The sequence below is a fragment of the Argiope bruennichi genome, chromosome 5, assembly GCF_947563725.1.
Source record: "Argiope bruennichi chromosome 5, qqArgBrue1.1, whole genome shotgun sequence".
Lineage (NCBI taxonomy): Eukaryota > Metazoa > Arthropoda > Arachnida > Araneae > Araneidae > Argiope > Argiope bruennichi.
Genome location: NC_079155.1, coordinates 45,654,996 through 45,680,300, shown reverse-complemented (window position 1 = coordinate 45,680,300; position 25,305 = coordinate 45,654,996). Strand labels below are relative to the sequence as shown.

The 25,305-nt window shown below is 31.8% G+C and overlaps 1 protein-coding gene across 2 annotated transcripts in view; it reads right to left on the bottom strand.

Annotated features, from left to right (window-relative positions):
- The window catches only part of LOC129968698 (uncharacterized), a 713,943-nt gene that overhangs the window by 621,490 nt on the left and 67,148 nt on the right, over positions 1–25,305 (bottom strand). For both annotated transcript variants that reach the window (XM_056082857.1, XM_056082858.1), the window contains one exon: positions 4,420–4,540. In XM_056082857.1, coding sequence (XP_055938832.1) covers positions 4,420–4,540 — 121 coding nt within the window. The remainder of the gene's footprint in view (positions 1–4,419; positions 4,541–25,305) is intronic.

Genomic DNA, 25,305 nt, shown 5'->3' with positions numbered 1-25,305 from the left:
GAAATTTAAAAATTTTTGTGAAATTTAAGTTACTGAAAAGGAAAACAAGATTTAAACATTTTCAAAAATATAATTTCAAAAAAACTTTACCATTTTAAAATTAATATTCTTATTTTTATTAATTATATTAATTTATTTATCGTAAAATAATTTCCTGAAGTTACTGAAAAGGTAAACAAGATTTAAACATTTTCAAAAATATAATTTAAAAAAAAACTTTAATACCTTTTTAAAATTTAAATTCTTATTTTTTAATTATATTAATTTATTTATCGTAAAAAAATTTCCTGAATTTTGAAAATCTTTTCACAAATATTTTTGCATGATTTTCAGCAATGCACTTTTTTGTTGCCATAAAATTCAAGTCATTTCATTTCCTCATCAAATAGTAAATCACGTGGTGTTTTTTTCCATTGTAGAAATATAAAGAAGAAAGACTCTGTTTCTTCTATCTGGCAAATTTACGAAATGAGTAAGAAAATGAATTTACCTTAGAGCAAAAGACAACGCGCAATTAGAAGATAGATTACCCGAGCAATCACGTTTGTAAATGCACTAGTATGTTATTCGATTTGACTCTTGTTTGTTTTTTAATTACAGCCATCCACTCCGTTACTACAGAACTAAACCGTATAAGCAGAAATTATTGTGACTGGCTGTTATGCCGAGTTTACATTCGGCCAGTTATAAGACGGCAAGTAGGCAGCGCATGCGTAGAAAGGAACTGATTTATATTTGCTGCAATTTCATAAAATAGATTCAGGCATTCCTTGCTTGGCTGTAAATGACCGTTTTGGCGTCCCTGCATTTTTTTTCACTGCTTATCGTATTAAAATGATGGATATTTATACAAAGAAACATGAAGAAATATAAAAAAAAAGAGGTCAACAAACCTAAATCTGGAAAACAATAGAAAAGAAATGGCAAATAAAAAGAAGAAAACACAACTTCGCATCAGAAAGAACAAAGAGCAAAAAATGTAGGAATTAATTTATGATAAATGATCAATTTTTCCACGCCAAAAAAAAAAACCCCGACAAATTCTATAAACGCATGAGCAGTAAGAAAAAATATAGTACAGCGGTTTGCAGTTGTCCCGTAGTTCAATTACTTGCCATCGACCGAACATCATTTTGCAGCCTTTCAACCCATGCACTGCCTACTTGCTGCCTTATCACTGGCCGAGTGTAAACCCAGCATTATGCTCATTAATTATCCAAATTTGCATAAAAATACAACGGTCAAGAAAAGTGCAACGAATCTTCAAACTGTTAGTAAAAAGGCTAGTAATCTTTTCCATTATTTCTTTTAAGTTTCCAGGGTATTGGAATATTGTGTGTAATAATTGTGTTTGTAATTACTACCCGTAATGAGTCTTCCTCTAATTTTTTCAAGTTCGACACATTCTGTTATGTAGGTGCTGGACTGAGCCTATTTCCCCACATATGCATGTGTTATCTTGCATCCTTTCAACCGACTTGACTCTATGGGGAAGTTTCATGTAACAAACAAAACAGCTATAAGACTACTAAAATAATTAGACTTTAACTCACCTTTAACTCAATATGATCCTCTTAAAAATGCATTGTTGGGAGAATCATGAGCATCAGTATAGAGATTTAATTTAAACTCTGCAAAATCATCCAGCAAACTAACTGATCGCCAATGGCGCCTATCTATTACAAAAAATCGTCTTTACTTGGAAGCCTTCAAAAGCAAAAAGTTCCCATCAAGGAAATAATTAGAGAAAAAAATAAATTTTAAACTACCGATGAAGCATTTTGAGGTTTTTAGTCATCATATCACAAATACACACAAACAGCAAAACAAGTTATGACATACATATATTTAGACTAACATTACAACAAAGCAGACAGCAATCGGCGAAAGTTTCATTTACAAAAATTCCTTCATCCTTTATTTTTTTCTTTTTTAAATTATAACGTTTACAAACGCATGAGTAGATGCATCGACAAATCATCAACCCCTTGACGGATTTAGTCTAGAACTTCATACAGGTCTACTATATTGTTACAAACCTATAATGTTGCTTTCCAGCACGAAGTTTCATCGTAAGAAAGCCCATTTCACGGTGAACCCAGTTGGGTGCTGATCGGGTACTGCGTTAGTGATGTCAGAGCTTGGTGACAAACTTGGCGACTTTGGCGACAAAATAGTTATTGCTGGAATTTTCAAGAATTTTAACGATGCAGCCAATAGAAATCGATATACTCCTGATTGGTCTAGAAACTTCTCGGCCCTCCTCCCGGGAACTATAAAAGGAAGGCAGACTCAAGCCGAAATGAATCGTGTCCGTAGTCGGAGTCAAGTAAAGAGTCGCCGAGAGGATAACGAAGCAACAGCTGAATAGTCCGGCGAAGTGCCAGGGCTGTGTGGAGTCCAAGCTATTGCTGAACTGAGCTGTGTGCCGTGTCCACTGTGGAAGCAGCATCGAGTCCTGTGAGGAGTAGGCATTAGTGTAGAAGTGAGTTAACAACTGGATACAGCTAAAGCGAGGAGACAATGGAAAATTACAACCGTTTGGAGAGACTGTAGAGTGAAGCTACGAAAATTCTCTCTCCTGCTGAATTATGTCTGCACGCTTTGTGTGCTGTGACTGTTATTACTACCAATTACGACTTGTGGGCTACTGTTTGTTGAAGTATGATGTCCTGTGTTCGAATCGGCTATATATATTTGTCTTATGTATATTCGTCGTCCTTGTGTTAGTGTCTTCGTATCTAATAAAAGTCGTCGTTTTTTCTACTAAAGGACTGTTTATTTCTACATCGACCATCAAATCTAAAAAGAACCCCCCGACGGAGGAAGTAAAATCCGTAACCATATTGATAAAACCACGCGCTCGCCAGCACCATTTCATGTTGCTTTTCATTTTTTAAGTTATCTTTCCGCGTGCACACTCATTTTATAGGCAGACAAATTTCGCCCAACCATTTATAGTTGCTTCTAGTTCTGATGCAAAGAAACCCTTTTCAGATTTTATTTCGAGGTTTGTTCCGCTTTTTAGTTAACGTGTTCACAAACAGATAAAAAGAACTGCAATAACAATAAATGTAACAAACCATCGGAAAAGGTTTCCCCAAAATTTTCTCTATATTCTTTAATAAAAGTATTATTCTCTTCCGCCCCGCATAAGATTAACAAGCTTAAACAAGGCTGTGAATCCAATAAGTACTGGAAATTTTATTTTTAGAATGCTACACACAGAATTGGGTTCTAAAGAAAACAGATACTTCTGTATTAATTGTGTGGCAATGGTGAATAAAAATTACGAAATATCTATCTCTATTATGAATTTAATCTTCCTATTGAATCCAATGTCTGATTTCTGGTGAATATCGCTGGAATGCGGATAATACATAAGTATCCGAAAACTGAATATGTATTTCGGACATTAATTTCCAAAATTGATTGACAAGATCATATACCAACTGTAGTGACAAGATTAGTTTGTAGTGACAAGATCATATACCAAATTTCATTTATTTAAAATGTTACTTTCTAAATTATAGCATTTGCATGCATTCGAAAGCACAGATAAACAGATCTTCAATCCTTTAACAAATTTCGTTCCAAATTTGATATAAATTTTAGATATAAAACCTGTGCGTTCATTTTATCTATCTAGTTCTTTATGTGGTTTTCTTATTCACTTGTTTTCGGATAGCCTGGCAGACATTTCCTTTGAAATTTCTCGCCAAAATTTGACAGAATTCTACATATTTTGTGTAAAGCTCACATACCAAATTCTATTCATCTATCTCAAAGTGTTTTTGAATTGTCTTGTGAATAGACAGACATAATTTCAAAAATATGTTTTTGGGGCTCGGTTAAAGTCTTAAGCGTGGGGATTTGTCAACATCTCGCGATGACATTTTTTTACAACTACAATTTATATATTTCATATACAATAAAATAAAAACACGTTTTTAAGACTCTTTTTTTTATAACTGTACTATGATATGATATTGTTTTTACTATAATTTAAATCTAATTTTTAGACCGTAATTGATCATTTATATTATAAAGATTACGAAATTTTGAGATAACTTTTTATATCAAATGCACTACAGGCCGTGCCCTTTATATGGAAAATAAATTAAATCAATCGATTTAATTAAGATCTGAAAATGGCATATCATTATCAAAAAACGCACTAGTGTGTAAAATTTCAAAACTCTGCTACATCAAGAAAGAAGTGAAAAATTGATTTCAAAAATTCGTCTCAATAAACATTAAATAAATAAAACTAAATTAATGAAAGTACAAATGGTTTATATAGTCTCAGAGAATCCATGAAATGTCGAAATCCATCCACATTCTGGAACTGAACTTTTTGGCGTTGGCAATACTTCTCATCATTTATTTCCATGGAATGCGAAAATTAAAACTACTCACCTAGCTTCATTCAAAGCTTCTTCAATCACAGATTCTGTTTGAAGGCCTTGTTCGTGATATTCTTCGGGGATTGGGACAGCTATGAGAATCCCACTTTCCAACTGAAGCTGATTTCTCGAATCTACAGAAACGTAAAAATAATGATAATTTCTTGAGATAATCCGTGTAGAAACGATATAAAAATAGAGAACGACCAAAAAAAAATTTTTTTAAGTCCTTTTGAGTTTTTTTTTTAGATTCAGAAAAGTAAGATAAGTAACGTATACCAATAGGAAAGTGACTATGTTGAATTTATTAGGAAAGTTACAGCACCCCTAGTGGCAAAATAAAGAAGTTACGAAAATTACTCAAAACATAAAGATCAGCCAAAAAAGTCAAATTAGAAAAATGTATACTATATCATAATGAAATTACAAACAAAAATTTCATGATCTGTAAAATTAGCGGAGATATTTGCAATTAAAATTATGAGTTTTTAGGGGCATGAAAGTGCTCGTTTAAAAGTGAAAAATGTATTTTCTAGTATTATCATATCATTTTTCCGAGTTAAGCAACGGCGAAGTGAAACTTAAGCAACGAAGAAAGCAAACAAAAATAATAATAATAAATTTTTGAAAAACACACTAGGAAGGGGAGGGATCTAAGAGGTCATTGAGGGTACTTTTTAGGAGGAACCCTTCTTCAAATCACGGAACGTTCATAACTATTATCGTAAATATCTCCGCCAATTTTACAGATAACTCCATGAAACTTTTTCTCTATGTTTTTAATATGGTATCACGTGCATTGTTCCAATCGGACTTCTTGGCCGATCTTCTTCATTTTAAGAGTTATTTTTTGCAATTTCCTTATTTTGCCACTAGGTCCTGTAAACTCTCTCAATAAATTCATCATAGTCACTTTATTATAGATACATGAAACTTCCTGGCAATACGAAACGCCATTTTGAATTTGATGGCTTAAAAAGACTACTGATCACTCTGTATACAATCTCTAAGTATAGACACCTATAAAGGGCTTTTGTCAAATCTTGATGAAATTCAGCAAGTAACTATTCGATGCAAGTGGAAGATCGCAATCAAAATTTCGAAATCCCAAAGTTAATTTTAAAAAATTAAGCAAGTTTTAATTTCTTAGCTATATTTTCTGAAACGTTTTCACAAATATTAATTTCACATAATATTAAAACTCAAAAATTACCTTTCAAACTACCTTTTCATTTTTATACAATTTTGTCTCTTATTTAACTTGACGTACAATTTGTAACAATGATTTTATCAGGATAAATCAAATTAATTTCATTATTCCATGAAAGCTTTTAATTGTGTGCATTTGTCAGTGTTAAAATTAAGATTTTAAAAAATTTGTTTTCTTTGGACCTTGACTCCGAAGTAGGGTTTTCGTTTCCGTTTTGTAATATTATGCGTTTTTTAGTTTGCACATGGCAGTATTTTATAGTAAACTAATTGCATCACATTCAGATTTTACAGTCATAAATGTAGTCTCTCTTTATAGGCGAATTTCTTAAAAAATACGTTTCAGATTAATATTTTAATAGCCAGGATTCCGAAGAACAAACTAGTCCCCAAAGGCGATTAATATTAAATGTGAAGTATAAATAACGTGAGAATATAGAAATATAAATCTAAGATCCAATATTTGTCGAGTAATAACTGAAGATAAGCAATTCTCAATCTTTTACCTTTTGGGGTTTTTTTTTTCTTTCCAAAATTAAATTTTGCTTCATATTCCTTTATTTTTTCGTGTATTTTAATTCAATTATATGTCCTTTCTATTGAAACTGAAATTTTGAATAATAAATGTGAAGACATCTTTCATGTTAGTTACTTTTTTTTTACCAGTACAATATGCCTTTTCTTGTATAGTTTCAATACTTAGTGGCTTGTTTCTCGTACCTTGTGTTTGAAACAGTCTAGTTACACTTTTGATGATCACTATCATAAACTGCAGTATTCAAAGCATTTTTTAACATTTTTTTATAAGTTAACTTAGTTTAATGCAACCTCCATATTTTATATTTCCTTTTTGTTTTACATTCTAGGATTTAAAAAATTTATTTGTAAGTCAAAATAATCGAATTTGAGTTTTTAATATATATTCATAACTTAGATCTTACTGAGTCTGAAAAAGTTTATTTTCATAATAAAATTTGTAGACCAGTCTGTATGCAAGAAAAATAGGAAAAAAAGAAATATATTACTCAAAAGAAATTTTGTTTAAGGTCTTTATACCAAAATTAGAAATTTGTATCAATCCATCATCGAAAAATTTTTGTACGTATGTAAACAAGATCCAAAAACTGAAGGAATTAGATGAATTCAGAATTTAAGTAAAATTTTGAATCTATGTCCAATAATAGATTAAATATATCAGAATTGATCCTATTGTTACGGAAATAATTAATTCTGTTAAAAATTCGGATTTGCCTGTAGAGTGTATATGATGACACAATCAACAGGCCTCAATAACAAATGACGACATTTATTAACACGTGGACACGAATACACAGACGACAAAAACACAGCCGAGATGTACACACGCAATGCCCAGCAGCACACTCAGAACAAACAGCAGTCCACAAGCAGTAATCGGTAGCTAACAACAGCCACAGCACAAAAAGCGGCCAGACAGATCTCAGCAGGAGAGGGAAATCCACGTCGCTTTTCTCTAAGGTCCCTCCAAACGTTTGCTTTCTCCACTGTCTCCTCGCTTTAGCTGTAACCAATTGCCGACTCACTACTACACTACTGCTACTCAACAATACAACTCGATGCTGTTTCAAAACTTGGCTCCAAGACTCGGTGGATGGCTCAGTTCTCAATTCGCTAATCATTTGAACTCCACTCAATGCTTGCACTTCGCTGGACTGATCCAATTAATTCGCCATTGACTAACTAGACGACTGTCTTCGACTTGACTGCCAACTTTTTATAATTTCCAGAGCAGATAGAGAATGTTCTCGAAAAGGCAAGTATAATTTGGCTCCTGTTGATCCTATCGCCCAAAATTCCTAAATATTCTATATCACTCTTTTTCTAGTATCACTTATAAAAGAGTATCACTTATTTTGTATCACTAGTTTTGTCGCCAAATTCGTCAACATGTCACCAAATGGTAACCAAGCCCAGGGTCATTGATCCGGCATCCGATCAGCATTCAATAGAGATGATTATAAAACGGTCTTTTCTACGATGGAACTAACCGTGCTGGGAAGCAATATTACATATTCGTAACAATATGTTGATATATCAATACAAAACGCAATATGTTAGATAGGTGAAAATTTAAAATATGATTTGAAATTGTAGATTTACATCTAAATCTGGTCAGCAGTTTAATCTACATCTGCGAATTCGACTGAATTTTTGTTTGTTTGCCGGCGTGTATACAATCATAATTTTAAAAAAATAAATAAGCCAGATAACAGAAAATTAGCATATGGTTTTGACATCAAAATTATAGATCAAATTACGAACCCAATAGGCCAACGACAAGAGATACAAAATGCAAATTGTCCACCCCCTTTATACAGCAAATTTAAACACAATAACTGAAAAAAAAACTAGAAAGTTCAAGTGGAAATACTCTAGCTCATTCATTGTAAATTTTATGTAAATAGTAAAAGTCAATGAAAAAAAATCATGGCTTGTATTCTAAATCAGAGCATTAGAATAAAAATTGATAAAACTGAATCACAACACAGAATCGAGACTCGTTTCCAAAATAAAACCGAAAGGTTAAAGAACTATCTTCATATTAAATTACATTTTGCCAGGTTCACAAGTTAAACAAAAAAAATCAGATCATTCTTCCAGAACAGTTAATAGTAAAACCAAATACGCTCAATTTCGTGCTAAATCGATCCAGCGGAAGGACAACAACCTTTTTTTTAATTCAAAAAAACCACTGCAAATGTATATTAATGAAAATGGAGAATTTCTTTCGGTCTTCAGCAAATTTCCAGGAACAAAAAAATGTTAGAAAAAAAATAAAAGTTAATCGATATCAATTAAAGGTTCTTTAGTCGTTAATGTTCTTTTGATCGATTTGGGTTTCAGCAAATGTGTTTGCAAAACTTTAACCCATTTCATAAATTTAGTTACTTAAAGAAATTTATCGATTCTTAAGAAAGAAAAAAAATTTTAAAAAAACAGCACTTTCTACTTTTTTTGAAATTATAGAAAATATTGTAATCGTCAAAGGATTCGAACTCGAGATTTTGACAACTCTCCACGTTTCAGTTCTCACTGGATACGAAAACACAACTTTGGAATTAAGTCTGACGTCACTTTTCGTCACTTTAGAGACGAAAAAAATATGCGACCCCAACATGCGAATTTCCAACATATTGCATCGATATCCTATTAGGAATGGAGATTAGAGTTTCCTCTCAAACATTCCATACCCTACCACAATAAATATATAAACGGAGGCGCACATACGTGAAAAGAAGGTGGCCAAATTCTCTCTTTGGAGTGTTGATATCCAATGAGTTGTCTTTGTACGCTTTGCACTGTTAATGTTTGTGTGGTTGATTTCTGCATTTACTGTTATGTACGCTGTTGCTATGCTTTTCTACCTGTGTTTCCGTACTTTTCTTTGTGGTATAAAGCTTCGTTTTTCGTTATCGAGTTTATTTTGCAGTTCACCATCTTAATTGGAAGGATTTTCCTGAACAATTTAAAATACATTTTTACTTTCTTCCATATGATATTTACATCATGTAGTTTTCATCATCTGATTTGATATGCAGTAACTTGAACCTTACTATAAACATTAGTTATGCTATAAATACTTGGAATTTTGCTAATAAATACTAAAGTAAGGTTTTAATGAAGGTTTTATTACAAATAATTAAATAGTGCGTATTCATTATGGATAATTATAAAAATAATATCTTCGGCAAAGTTGGATATATCAGGCTATTAAAAAAATTTTATTCCCATTTTCTTCTCTAGGATTTGAAATGTAATAAATTTTTTCGCTCCGAAACAAAAAGAATCATATTAGAGCCCTGTAAGCACATATTGCCGAACATTGTAACGAAATCTTCCGATATTGGCCTGTATGCAGAACATTAAACAATATCGTGGGAATATCGTACAATATCTTGTGCTAATAAGGAGTTGTAACTTTTTTTTATATATTTAAGAACTTCTATAGCCATCCAGACAATTTAAAATGAAATACATACTAATTTTGATTAATATGCATTAGTTATAAATAGTACCCATATATCCCACATCACCCAAGATATTATTTTCATAATTATGCATAATGAAAATATACTATTTAATTATTTGTAATAAATCCTCATTAAAACCTTACTTCAATAATTAGACTATTGCTTTTTCAATTCCTGTAATTAGCTCACACTCTCCCTAAATATATTTATATATCTAATTTATATATATTTATATATCAAATTTTCTATAATTTTTTTTAAACTTGCAGTGGATGACACTTCATGTTAATACAGTTTTTTTTCAAATATTAATTCATTCATTAAACTTAATTAATTAATAATTATTTAATAAAAAGTAACTAAAATAAAATTTCTTTGTTGACCCGAGTAGGAATTGACTTTAAAAATTTTTTTTCATATTATTTGTTATGGTTTATTCTGTTTTCATTTTATTATATTGTCGTTACAAGTGAAAATTCTTAAACGTCTCTACTTTTTATTTTGTATCTTGAATATATGTATATTTCCAGTACATTTTAATATTTCTAGAACTTTTGGCAGCAAAGACATAGAAATAAAAAATCAGTAGTTTAATCTTCCGAACCAAGTTGAAAAAGAAAATAAGCTCCAGACTTCGAATATTACATAGGAAGTCACAAGGCTCTAATATCTGCAATAAAAATCCAATAACGCGAGTGATTTGCTGTTGGCGATATCTCAAGCGCAGCGTTTAATCGTGATCATACGCCAATCACAGGTAAAAATTCTGAGAAACTGACACATTCATAACGTACCACCAGACGAGATTCTAATGATATAGAAAACGCAATTCTAAGATTGATAAGAGAAACTGAGAAATACAAACAAAGCTTAGAATATTTATTTAATGGTTAAATTTATTAAATTAACTGTAAAATAAAATATTTTTCTCAGGACTATAAATTTAAATGAGTGCATCTTAAATTGAACATTTGTTTTCGGACATGCTAAAGTCGGCTTTGAAGTATCTACTAAACTGAAAAATTTATTAAAACAGCAGTAAAAGTATAATATTAATAAAAATATTATGTTATCTGGACAATGATTGATTAAAATGAATATGTTTAAAAGAATTAGCAAAATTCCCTTTACAATTTTGTCTCTTAGATTATTGAAGTTGATAGATTTTACTCAAAATTTGATTAAGAATCTATATGGTAAATGCTAAACCTGTGAATCAAATTTTATATAAGTAGTTCTTTCAATTTTGTATTTATCGAGTTCACTTGCTACTTGAACAGGCAGACAGACTTCCTGCGGATAGATTTCCTTCAAAATTTGACAAAAATCGACCAATCTGGCCGTCAGTCCGTACATCAAATTTTATCTATTATCAAAAGCGTTTTTGGGCTATCGGTTCACAGACCGACCGACGGAACAGCAGGCAGAACAGATAATTCCAAAATTATGTTTTTAGAACACAGGAACAAGTAAAACGTGGAGATTCGTCAAAATCTTGAGTTCGAATTTTTTTGAAGATACGATGATTTTCCTTGATATGCTTCACATACAAGAAAGTAAAAAGTGCTTTAAGATACAACACCACCACCCCTTTCCTTTCTTGGAAGTAATCATAAAATCTCAATGCATCGGATACTTTCAGTGGCTAGTCACCACAGACTATAATATTGGTGCTATGATCAGTATAAAATAATCCTCATTATTATTTTCCATTCATCAATGACAAGCTCGTTAACCAAGAACCATCATTATTGATCTTCATGCTAACTCCCCCTCCCCATACACACATTAGAGAACCCCCGGGGGCACCTCGAAATGAGGATGAGATGCTTCCGGCATGGTGGTTGGATCTCGCCACCCTGGAGGGTACACTAATAGGTGGGGGATCTGACTCCTCCCATCGATGACGGGACGTACTTCCTTAGGGGAGGGTTGTACCGTGGCCGGTGACGGCCCTTAGGACTCAACCACAGTTCCCGCCAATGTTGCTGTTGTGGCGGTCCGGTCATTCAGTTTTATGGTTTAAATCCGTGTGCCTTCGTGGCGGGTCGGAGAGTTAGATGGTTGACTTACACACATTAGAGGAACTCTTTCTGGAGTTGTAAATATAGTTTTGAAGCGTACTTTAAGAACTTTTAAAATAAATATGCATGATGGCATTCAGTTATCTGTACATATGGTTTATTTTATACAAAAAGCTTATTCTTCACTTCCATATGGTAGCTTTTAGAAATTAGAATACATTTTCTTTTCTTTTTATTCTTATAATATTAAACTAAAAGTTGAAGCATTTATGCAATACATTTTTTTGTAAATTCATAAAGGTGAAAAATGCTCGGAAACATTTTTCTATAATCTCACACTCCAGTGACAGTAAATATATGTTTAAATTAAATTTAATTAAAATTATTTAGACCGATTTAAAATTTAATTAAATCGATTAGAAAATTCCATCTATGCAAATATAAAACAAATCAAGAAAACATATACAAAAATATTTAACATTAGTTAAATTAGAATGTTCAATTAAAAATGAATAATTATTTAGAAATATTTTATTGTTTTACTTTCTGCTTCAATTCAAAAATACTAGTTTTAATAAAACTAAATTAAAACTTCATTATCCTTATTACTGATAAATGTAAAAGCTAATCAGTGAGGTTTTTTTCCGAACTTACTTAGAAGAATCTAAATTTAGTAATGGAAAAAAGAAAATAATTACTAAAACATGAAATACATTTTGCAGAGCAAGAAACTTTTAGAGCTTTCAAACTAGTAAAAGTTTTTAAGAAATGTTTAATTCATTTAAGCTTAAGTTAAAATTAAATTAGTATTATAAGAATCGCCATTTTAATAAGTTTCAGAATTTTTGTGTTTTTGAAAATATGAATGTGACATTTTGAAGGAAGGAAAAGTAATATTCTATGTTTAAAGTTTTCTCAGACTTATTTTAATTTTATTTAATTAATATTACTAAAAGATCCAAAGAAAATAATAACGGATTGAATAAAACATTTTTAGATAATTCTGAAAATTTAGATATTACTATGCAGCATAAGTGAGTATTTTATTTAATTGAGCAAAATATTGAAAATTATTTATTGAATTAATACTTACTGAAAATTTAAATATTACTGATGTAAAGTACTGAAGGACTAGACACTTTGGTGAGATGGCGACAGAAACTAAATTTAGTTGGTGCCGAGTGGCAACGTGGAGAAAGAAGCGTGGAGCGGAATGATGTGGTGTGCGGGAAAAAGGACACCGGAAGGAATAGCTTATTAAAATTTAAAATGTTTCATGTTTAAATGTTAGTCTTTGTAAAGTTGTGTAATGTAGTAATCGTCCCTATGTGTCAAAAAAGAAATAAACCAATTCGGTTTAAAAATCGGCCTGTTTCTTTGGAATAATCCACGTTACCATATTACCGTGAACATAAAATAATTTTCCCTATTTAGAGGCATCTACAACTAAAACCAGAAAATGTAATAAAACCAAATTTGATATGCAAAAAATTGGAAAAATTTTGGAACTGTGGAAAAATTGGGGTGAGGAATCACTACCTCTGAAACAAGTAACAAAAATCAAATCGCAAAAATATATCCCTCAATCGCATTTCAAATTATAAGTTCTTGACAAAATGCTTTAGCCCAAAATATTTGCTTTTCTAAAATTATTTATCAAAATCGTTCTAAAAATGTATAAGCAAAAAATAAATGTATTATTTACGGAATTCATCTCCTTGTGCTTTCGACATAATGGATGTGATTACTGTTTTCATTCCGTTCGTTAATTTTAGCTGTAAATGTCGCAATTGTATTTCCATGCTATCTGCATGCGTTTTATGTTACTGTATGCTACTTTATTTCGATCTTTCCTCTTTATTTCCCTTGATTTTTTCTTGCTGCACATACTTCTGCTTACTTTCATTATTTTCGATAAAAAAAATTTGCATGCATTTCATTTTACTGCATTTATTGACTTTTTTTTTTTTTTTTCTATATTTCCGTTAATTTCCTGCAGCGTTCCTCGGAACGTTTAGATTGAAAACGCTATTGCTGCCGTTCTCGCCACATTCAGCCATTTCGCTAAAATTTGGCGATAAATTATTTTTTGGCGAAAATGACTGTATATCAAAGCTGTTCCTACAGCTGAACAATATGGACAGACTATAGACATTGTTGCTATTGAAACCGAGGCATCATTTCTGTAATCCACACATGCATCGAAATTCAGAGGGGTGTACTCATTTTTGGACCAAATATCAGGAACGTTTGTTCTTTCACTTCTTCTCTGTCTCAAATTTAAATGTCTTTCTCTGTAAGCTGACAGGCGAGATTCATTCTGTCTCTGTAATTCAATTGCAGTGCGATTTAAAGAGAGACGGTTACTTCGCTCAGCAGAACTCTCCTTTGAAGAAAGTGTGGACATTTTTCTCTGATATTCGCTAACCTAACGTTTCTTTCCTTTACATTTTCATTATCGCGCAACAAACGAAGCGTTTTGGCATTTAATGTGCTCCGGCCAAGGTTGAATTTCCTTCTTTTGGGAATAATGAGATTTGAATCGTTGTTTAAAATAAGACATAAACAAAGAAATGTATCGCATATGAATATCACAGCTCTTGCTATTTTGCACATGCGAAGTTTGAGATTTCCGCTCACGCGCGGATAAGTGCAAAGCACAGATACTGCTGCTTTACGCATGCGTAGTAGGGAAAATAATTAAAATCGCAATTATAAAACTCCTTTTTTTAATTCGATATGACTTCAATAGATTAAAACCTTCCCCAATAAATTCCCTACAAAATGGTACAAATATCTTCAAAATTAGTTAAGTATTTCTCAAGTTTTTAGGATTTCAACATACAGACGCTTTCAGGAGACTTCATTTTATACTATGTATAGATAAAGTCGAGGGAATTAACTCAATTCGGGCGGTTCATATACAAAATACATAAATGTTGCTCCGTCAAACTAATGCAACTTTAATTTCCGTCACAAATTGATAGTTAAAAACATTTAAAATTAAATTAAAAAATTAAATTAAAATTAAAATTTAATTAAAAATTTAAGTAAATTTAATTAAAAAATAAAATTTAAATTTAATTAAAAATTTAAGTAAATTTAATTAAAAAATAAAATTTAAATGTAATTAAAAATTTAAGTAAATTTAATTAAAAAATTTAATTAAAATTAAAATTTAATTAAAAATTTCAGTAAATTTAATTAAAAAATTAAATTAAAATTAAAATTTAATTAAAAATGTAGTCAAATTTAATTTATAAATTAAATTACATTAAAATTTAATAAAAATTAAAAACATTTAACATTAGTTAAAACATGCCTAATATCAATATTAGCTTGCACATAAAACATCTGATGGAAAGCAGACATCCAAATTTCAAAGCAAACAGGCTAGTTTTCTTTAATCAAGACGAAAGCACAAACAATACAATAATCAAATATTTCAGAATCTTTCAACAATGACAAAATAAAGTTCCAAAGTAATAAACGATAGTCATTTTTTAAAAAAACCACGAAAAGTTTTATGGACTAAAACAGGAGATTAAAAATTATTTTCTTTCCTTCGACAGTTACAGTAAAAAAAAAAAATGATATGTAATACTTTCGATATTTATGGGGCCATCCAACTCCAATAACATCGACTCTAAGGTTTTTCAACTTCTTTTCGGAGCATGACAAACTATCTAACAGGAAGTCATTAAGTCACCGATATTGCACTTTTTTTTCTCAGTCGCCAACACATAGCTTAATATAGAAACGGTTAATGAAAAAAGAGGCGTATTACTTATTTCTTTCTCGGCCGCAGTTCATGAACTGTATGAAAAAGCCCTGATTTCAAAAAAAAAAAAAAAAGTGAGAGAGAGTTTTGATTTTGCTGTGTCTCGAAAGACGAAAAATATTAAATTTTCAACATAAGCGACTGAAAAGTTTTCTTTTAATTTAAATATGAACAACTGAGATTCACTTCTATCTTTATTAAATGCAAAATAAACTAAACATGAGGGGAAAAGGCAACTGCAACGATAGGTTAACAAGATTTAAATATATATAAACTGGATTCTAAAATAAATATTTGAGTCAAGTGCACTAGAATGTTTTATATCGAGTACGATAGTATTTTTGTTCTGTTATTGCTTTTAATATATAACTTTCAAATATGCTTGTTGGTTTAAGGCATTTCAAAAACATTTCAATCTTTGCAAGCAAGGTGATTTAAAAGCCTTTAAATTTGAAAGGTTGATCAGATATATATATATAGACACTAGTCATTATTACTATCAATTGCAAAGGAAGCAAATGCAAAGGACGAGTACTGTAGTGAGATTTAAAGTAAATCAGCGAATGAAATGAAAGAAAGTGATACAATAGATGAAGTAAACAAGATCATTTCAATACTATAGATTTATAATAGCACATTAGAAGTCGTATACAATGTGATAAACACAATAGCAAGTACAATTGAAAATCAACAACAAATCTTTGGAATATTTAAAATATTCAAAGGACTTAATTATCTAATTGCCATATTATATATTTATATTCTATTAAAATTTAAATTGTACTCGTAAACTGATACATCATTTTTTTAAATTAATTCACTGACAAGAAGACGTCTTTTGCCTTTACTTCCCGTGTTCTATTGTAAAAATACTTTTTTTATCTACACATCGACATTATGTATATGAATTTTTGAAGAAATAGGCTAAAATGATATAGTTAATACACAATCATTTATTTAACATATTTTAGACAAAATTCTTTTGCACCATAAATGGAATATAACCAATTTACGCATAATATAACTTTGGCGATGTAATAGAATGCTCATTTTTATTTATAATTATTATATTTTTCATTCCGAATTCTCTTTATTTAGTCATTCATTATCAACAAATCTGGTCCTTTATTACGTACAAGCTATATTTCAAAGCGTTGTGAATCACCTTTCGACTCATTTTCTTCCAATTGAAAAAATTTTTATAAATTTGAAGCATCCCCCGTGCTTAATATTGAACCACACTTGCCAATCTAAAAATTTGCAATATAATTAATATACTAAATTAATTGTTAATAAGTAACTAATTTTTTCATAATTCAATATAGAAACACATTGTAGTTCTAATCCTTTGTTATTCTAGAAATTGTATTTTTTTTAAATTTATTTATTTGAATATAAACATCTTCTTAATCGATTTGTCAGTAATTCCCTCTTCAGACAATAGACCTATGAAGCCGTATAGTTGGAAATTCGTTATTAATCAAGAGGTGTAGTTGCAACTACTTTGCTCCACTGGTAGAGCCGTACCGGTCTATTTGCAATTCAGTATAGTCGGAATTGCTATTATGAAATGCATTGACGGCAGCTGGGGAGTGCATAAATACCTTCGATAGCACAGATCTGATGTCTTCGGAGCGCCATGTAAATAATACAAAATGCCATAGAAGCAATTAACGATTTAACTACACTGATAGCAAGTAGGTGTGCACAAACACCTCTCATAACGTACTTCCGATGCCATAGGAGTATCAAATAAGTGGCACAAAACGCCAGAGAAGCAATTAGAGGCTGTAAGTATATTTGTAGCAAGTAGGGTGTGCACAAACATATCCTACCATGTAGTGCCGATGCCATACAACTTTCAAACAAATGACATAAAAGGTCGAAGAAGTGATTAGTGACACTAACTATATTGATAGCAAATGGAAAGTGCGCCAAATACCTTCGACAACATAGTGCCATGTCATAGGAGTGTGAAATAAGTGGCACAAAATGCCAAAGAAGCAATTAGCGGACGTAAGTACATTGATAGCAAGTAGGATGTGCACTAATATCTCAGACAACAGTTTTTGAGCCGTAGAAGCGTCGACAAGCAATCCCGAACATGCAGTTAGACTCGAAGAATAATAATAACTAGTATGTCTTGTAAACAAACTGATTTCTCCCCGAACTTTGAAGAAATTTCTGTGTAGAAGTGTTACTGATTCCTTACTCGATATTTCAGCTCGTCGGGAGGTACGTTACACTCTTGAACCTCCAACAAATTGCTTTATGCTGCGGATCGCTTTTCCGGTATTTTGATGCTAATGATTTATTAGACACAAATCTAAAGTTTGCAACGAACCTAAAGAGTGGATCATTTTTGATAATGAAAATATTTTCTGTTTCTATATTTCGTATTCGAGAAAATATATATATGTAATGTTTCGAATCCTGTCGGCTAAATAGTATGTAACATATTTTTGGTTTAAGTAGAATGCAGCAGGTTTAACAAGCAGTGAAGAGACTTGGTATTTTTAATTCCATTTTATTCTCTCTCGAGAGGCAAACATGATTATTTTCAAGAAGGCGCAGCGCGCCACAAAAGCAGAAGTAAGAAAGAGGAAAAGGGCCGAACAAATGATCACTATACTCTGTTTCACCCTAACTTGGCAGTAGTGAATATTCTACGCATGCCGAATCGCAGTCGTTGTCAAGGGAACTGGGTTACTTTAAAATACAAAGTTACAAGAAATGTAGATCGCTAGGCGAAACTTTATCGCCCAAATTTTTCGCCAAATAATAAATATTTATTAACTTTATTAGATTGTCATTTTAAATCAGAATTAATTCTTACCTTATTTTCATTATTTTGTTCAATATTATTGGTACATAACTTTACTGATTTATTAAAATAATTTCATTTTAAGTTTATACTTATTTATACGCGATTGAATGACTATTAAAATCCCACATAATTGAAAGCAATGCATAAGTGAGAGTGGCTAAAGTTTTTATTTCTTGACTGAATATTCAATATCAAGAAGTTGATTTTTCAGAGATTGAAGTTTAGAACTGTTAAACAAAATATAATAATGGTTTTGAGTAATAAGCCTTGCATTAGTAACAATGTATGACATTATTTGCGATGAAACAATATGCAGTGCTTAATAAAAAGTAACGTTAAACTGAGATTTTTTTCAAATGTTTTACGGTTTTCTCAATAAAGTCTAAAAATTAACAAAAGGAAGAAATTTTTAAAAATTTAAATTTTCGAATTAATACAATAAATAACGTATTTATATTAATAATAAATAATTTTGCATATTATATATATATATATATATATATATATATATTCATGAAAATCAAATTTAAAAATCAAACATTATTAATTTAATCCAGAAAATCAAGTATTTACAAATATATAAATACGCTAAATATTCAGAATATCGTAAATTATTGTATTATAAAAATCGTAAAATATTAAAATTCGAAGTAATTGAGAATATCAAGAGAAATAAATTATTTTATGGGGAAAAAAGTTATTCAGAACATTTAAAAAATATATTAATTATAATATACATTATAAATGAGACATCAAAATCATCAGCACTCATTAGTTCTGCCTCACTGTCACTTGAATCACTGTTCATGGAAATTATTAAATTTTGGTTTTCGCATACTTCCTCTACAAGTCCGTCAATTTCCCACATTTCTTTCTCTTTTGTTGTTACATGGTTAATGCATTTTTTCCAATTGTCAATTGTTACTTTTTGTATTGCTTGGATTACGAGCTCCTTTACATCATTAAGCTTAAAAGTTTTATTTTCGCGTGCAGCATGTCCTTTAATTTGACTCCAAATCATCTCGATAGGATTTAACTCGCTGTGGTAAGATGGCAATCTCAAAATTGTATGTCCATATTTTTCTGCAATAGTTTCTACTCGATATATATCATAAAAATGTTTCACTTCAGAAACTTTCTGCAAAAGTTCGATTTTAATCATGTCTTTATCCCATGAAATATGCTTTTGGGATAACCATTCTTGAATAGACTTTTTAGTCCAAGAAGTTGTAGGAATTTTCTCCGTTTTTACAGAATGATAAGAAGCATTGTCCATTACGATTGCGCTGTTTTTCTTCAGTTTAGGAAGAACACTTTCTAGCCATTTTTCAAAATGATCACCATTCATCTCGTCATGATAGTCACCAGTTTTTTTCCCAATAAAAATCTCAGCTACATCAAAAACGAAACCTTCTTCGTTTCCAATATGTGTAATAATGAGTCTTCTTCCTTTTCCTTTTGGTGCCGACAAACCTACTGTTAAATTTGAAGAGGAGGCTTCGTAGCTACTTTTATTTTTAGTATCTTGCTATACTCGACTCTGAGAATGGCCTTCATTTACCCATGTCTCATCAAGATAATAAATGGGCGTGTTTTGTTTCTTATAATGAGCAATTTTTCTCAAATAATTCCTCCGCCACAAAATAATATCTTGTCTCTCTAGGAGTAACGCTTGTGTTTTTCTTTTTTCAAAAGAAAATCCCAAGTCTTTCAATATTCTGTAAAGCGTTGTTCTGCTGATGTTTTTCGAAAAGATATCTCTATCATCGTTCACAACTTTTAACACTTTATCTAATGTTGGGATCTCATTTCTACGAAAAAATGCATGAATTTTTCGTCGAATGCAGGATAAGGTAAAGTCATCATATTTTATAAGTCTTGATTGTTTACCTTCTGAGCCTGGTCGCTTTTTTCCAGGGGTACTTAAAGGACTGGATGCCTTTTTTTCTTTTTTCAAACGGAAAACTGTTCTTTGTGAAACGCCCGTATGATGCGAAACTTTGTCAACGATTTGATTGATAGAGTCTTGAGGGTTTTCTTCTCGGAGTCGAGAATAAACATTTAATATGTTTCTACGTGCTGCACTTTTTATTGGTTTCCCTCGTCTTGAAGGTGTATAGAGAGTAGTCGGTGATAACACTTTTTCAGACATTTTAGAAATGACGACTTGAATAAATATCAACAATCGAAAATGAATGTGATTAACAAGACTAAAAAATATCAGTTAATTAAAAAGCGAGAGCAAAAAAAGTACGTGTGATGATAATAACGGTGAGAACTAAATGGATAGCTGGCGAGGGCGTACAAGAGAAGCGCGCCAAGTATTTGACCTTGGAGACCGGTTCTACAAAGTGGAATTCATTATGTCAATCTTTTGGTTTTATTCGTTCGCTTTATTTACAAAATATTTAACAGATAAGCACTTCTAACTTGAGAATAATTTTAAATACATGCTGATAAAAAAAACGATATCTGTAATTTATGATATAATTTGATAAATTTCAGCGCATTTTAGTTGTTTTAAAGTCAAAATGGATGGGGAACTCTTCCCCAGCGCGGAGCGTCACATTTTCTACCTTTTACAATACTGCCAAGTTGGGGTGAAACAGAGTATAGCCTTATATAAGATAGGATTTCTGGCCACGCGCCAATACACGTTGTGACCTTTGACACCTTTTCAAGGGCACCGAAGATATCACTTTCATTTGTTACGTAGTACTGATGGCGCATTATTTTTACAAAGGGATTAATTAAACCAAAAGTGAAATTGGATCACGAAATAAGAGAATATTTTAGAATGAAGTTACTATGGGCTAAATTAAGATAAAATCTTGGAAATTAATTAAATTGAAATTAGAATTAAAGTATCATTACATATATAAATATCAACATTATAACAATAAGTAATCAAATCAATGAAAATGATTCCTCCGAAACATTCTCGAGCTCTCCCTTATTAAAGCCATTTCACCTCTCCTTTTCACATAAAAATTGTGGGCCATGGGCAAGATCATGAACGCCAATAGTACTCAGCTTTTTATCTTCAGAATCCTGCATTTAAGTATTTTAGCTTAATTTAGCATAGGAAAGAAAGCCGAGAATGTATTTTGGACATTTCTTTTTCGTTCGATTGCAGCCAATATTTGTCACACAACTGCAATTTTAGTAACAAGATCACATATCGAATTTCATTTATTTAAATCATTACAGTTTTAATAGTTAGTATTATTGGATTTGCATGCATGCAGTTATACAGATCAATAAACGATCAAATAGATTTGAATGAAAAATTAGGTATGAACCCACACTTTAGATACTAAAATTGCATACCCAATTTTATCTATCTCGTTCTTTGCGTTCAGTAGAATCATGCTCGCATGCTTTTGGACAGAGAGAGACTTTATGTGAATGATTTCGTACAAAATTAGATAGGAATCTACGAACAAGATACCAAAACTAAATCTACTTTAATGCGTTTTTGAGTTATCGCGATCACAGACAGAAAGGCATAATGCCCAAAAATGGGGTTTTCATATTCCGGGAGGTCTGATATGTGGAGATTCATCAAAATCTCGACGTTAACCCGTTAACTGTTTTTGACGAATATTCTCGTGAAGAAAAAAAATACGACATTTATCGTTCTGACGAGTTTATTCAATGATAATTATTATATTTATAATTAATTATATATGTTTATGACAATTTAGATACGCATTTTCCGAAGACATCGAAAAAGTTAAGAGGTTAAAGTTTTGGACAATTACAGCACTTTCTCTTTACATACTATATACACGAGAAAGCACAATTAATACAAATTAACAAAATCTGCAATTAAGCTATATGTACCATTAAAACTTCTCTACCAGATTATTACAGAAACTCCGCTAAATCTCTCACATCAACTAAAAATCAGTGTCTTCCCAGACAATCCACGAGGAGATAAGACACTTCTGGGAAGCCCCGAAGAATGCCTTGCTAATCATTCCTGGCGATTAAGCGCTACCGCCCCTAATGAACCTTGTTTAAGAATTACTTTCCTTAATAAGCGCCTTCAGAAGATCAAGGTTGGGAGAGTGATTCCAGACGATTTATTTCCCAGAAGAGACTCGGGCGAACACCGTTAAAGAGAAGGTATAAAATTCGAAGCAGGAATCCTCGTGCGTTGCATTGTCTCCTAAGCCATGAGACTAATACTCCAACAGCATTGCGCTGTTTCGTAATAGGACGCCACGTAAGATGGGTCCAATTACTTCACCCAGTTGGCTATTATTCTGCGGATAAGTGGAGTAGGAGAAATGGGGATTTTAAACAGAGAGGTGTGGCAAAGGGGATATATCGAGACATTCAACCCCTCCAGCTCCCATTTACCCTTTTCCAGATATAGGCATTCTTATATAACGCCATGATTGAAACAATTAAATGCGTTTCTATCAAATTAATTTTAAACCAGCGGCAGTGCCCCCCCCCAAAAAAATTTCTGGCATATTCTCCCATGAAAGTGTTATCCTTGAGTTTAGTTTAGTTATATTAACGTCCTGCTTTAAAGTAACACTAGGGCTATTTGGGGACGGATCTTGTAATTTTGAATTGCGGTCAGATGACGAGGACGACACCTGAGCTGACACCCCTCTCCATACAACACCACATCAGCGGGAGGGCGTTTGGCCCGGACGGATTTAACGTGCAACAGACCCGCTTCTTCGGCGAAACCAAGACCTTACCACCAGGCCACAGCGGCCCGTGTTCACCCTGAGAATGCCTTACATGACACTGTTGTACATTTGTTACGAAATATTAACTTTTGGCGTGAATTTAGCATTTTTATTAAATGTACTTTGGCGATTTGCGTCATCCTTGGCGAATGTTTTAGAGATTAATTCCTGGCACACGGTTAACAGTATCCAAGTTTAGTTTAGTTATATTAACGTCCCGTTGTAAAGCAACAATGGGGCTATTTTGGGACGGACCTCGTAATTTGACGAGGACGACAAATTACGATTTGGGACTAAGATGACGAGGACGACACCTGAGCTGGCACCCCCCTCTCCACACCACACCACACCAGCGGGAGGACGTTTGGCCTTGACGGATTTAACGTGCAACAGACCTCCTTACACAACGGTTCTTCGGTGGAATCGGGTCTCGAACCTGAAACCCTACGCCTCACGAGCTGAGACATTACCACCAGGCCACCGCAGCCCTTGTTAACAGTATCCAAAACACCTCCATTACGTAATGCTATTTGTAGAAAAGCAGGGGAGATGTTTTTGCATTATAAAGTTTAGTAATGCTTATATTATTTTAAAGCATTGACAACTTGTATCAAATTAAGCTTTAAAACCAGTGGGAGTGGTCTTCTTGCATACTCTCGTATAAACCTGCCAGAGGGCGCCTAACATGGCATTGACTACAATAATTACGAAATATTTTTTGACATTCCTTTAGAATTTTGTCTGAATCTTTTGTGCCATGTCTGGCGAGTTTTTTGGCGATTAATCCCAAGCATGCGGTTAATAGTATCCAAATACAGAATTTATGTTTTGGACACATTTTTCTAAACCGACTGAAGCCGAAATTTGACACAAGACTGCACTTGTCGTCATAAAATCCTATCGAATTTATATATTTAAATCATTGAGTGTATGAGTTATCGAATTTACATATTTCTGAAAATACAGACCGACTGACGGTCCATTCCTTGTTGAATTTGGTTCAAATTTTGATAGTATCTACACTATAGATGCAAAATCTGTAAACCGAATTTTATCTGCATAGATAGGTGATATCTATCTAGATAAGTATATTTGATTAAATCCAATACCGAATTTTGATATGTTTTTGAACTATCACATTTACATGCTTCTGAAAGTACAAACCGACAGACAAACAACCCGTAGTCAGATTTAGCTCAAAATTTAACAGGTGTCTATACTTTCGATGTTAAATTCGTGTACCGAATTTTATCCATCTAGCTCTCTTCGTTTTGTAATTATAATGTTGACGTATATTCGAACAGCCGGACAGACGAGCTTCTTCTGATCAGATTTTACTCAAACTTTGATAGAAATTTATAAATTTGCTATTAAGGCCGTGTACCGAATTTCATCCATCTAGCTCAAAGCATTTTTGGAGTATCTTTGCCACAGACAGACAGACAAACGGGCATTTTCTAAAAATGTGCTTTTCGAACTCAGAGAGGTATAAAACGTGCTAATTCGCCAAACTCTCCTCGAGTTCGAATTTTTTTGACGATTACTACACTTCATCTATATTACATATTCAGGAAAGTAAAAAACATCGAAATTTTTAGATTTTTGTACTTTAAAAATAGCCTGCAAGATATTTATTCCAAATTTATCTATTAACAGCCTTTGACAACCAACTTGTTCATTCATAATAATGACTGAATTTCACTTCAAATGAATCTCTTCGTATAATTTGATTTTATGGTTCCTTGAAAAAATATATTAAATTTCCAATTTTGATAGAAATTTCAGTCGTGTCATTATTGAAACATTTTACTTATTCTACTCATTGAACACGTGGATGCTTCAAATGGCGTCAAGTCACAAAACTGCTCGCTTTATATAACATCTCACTTGTCAGAGCCAACTTAAATTTTTTATTCCACATGAAATATAGATGATGGCTGATCCCAACATGAGAGTAATGCGATGTATTTTATGTCCTTAGCTGAATGGATAGTTCTTGGTTTGTGGCGTTTATTGGCCAGAAAACCGTTTTTGGCTATACTGTGCCAAATATAATGATTTATTTACGAAAACTATCATAATTCCAATTCATATTTTATATATATATAAAAAGAATTCTAAACGAGATAAATTCAATGAAACATAAAAATGCAAAAATATATGGATGTTTCAGAATTATATTATAAAATTAATTTTTAAAAAAAGTAAAATGCGAGAATAATTTTATAAGTCTGTTTCAGAACATTTAACAGAAACAGAGAAAAGAATCAATAAGTACAAAGTATAAAGTGAATAACTTTTTCACACATTATAAGCATTTTGGTATTTCTTACCCA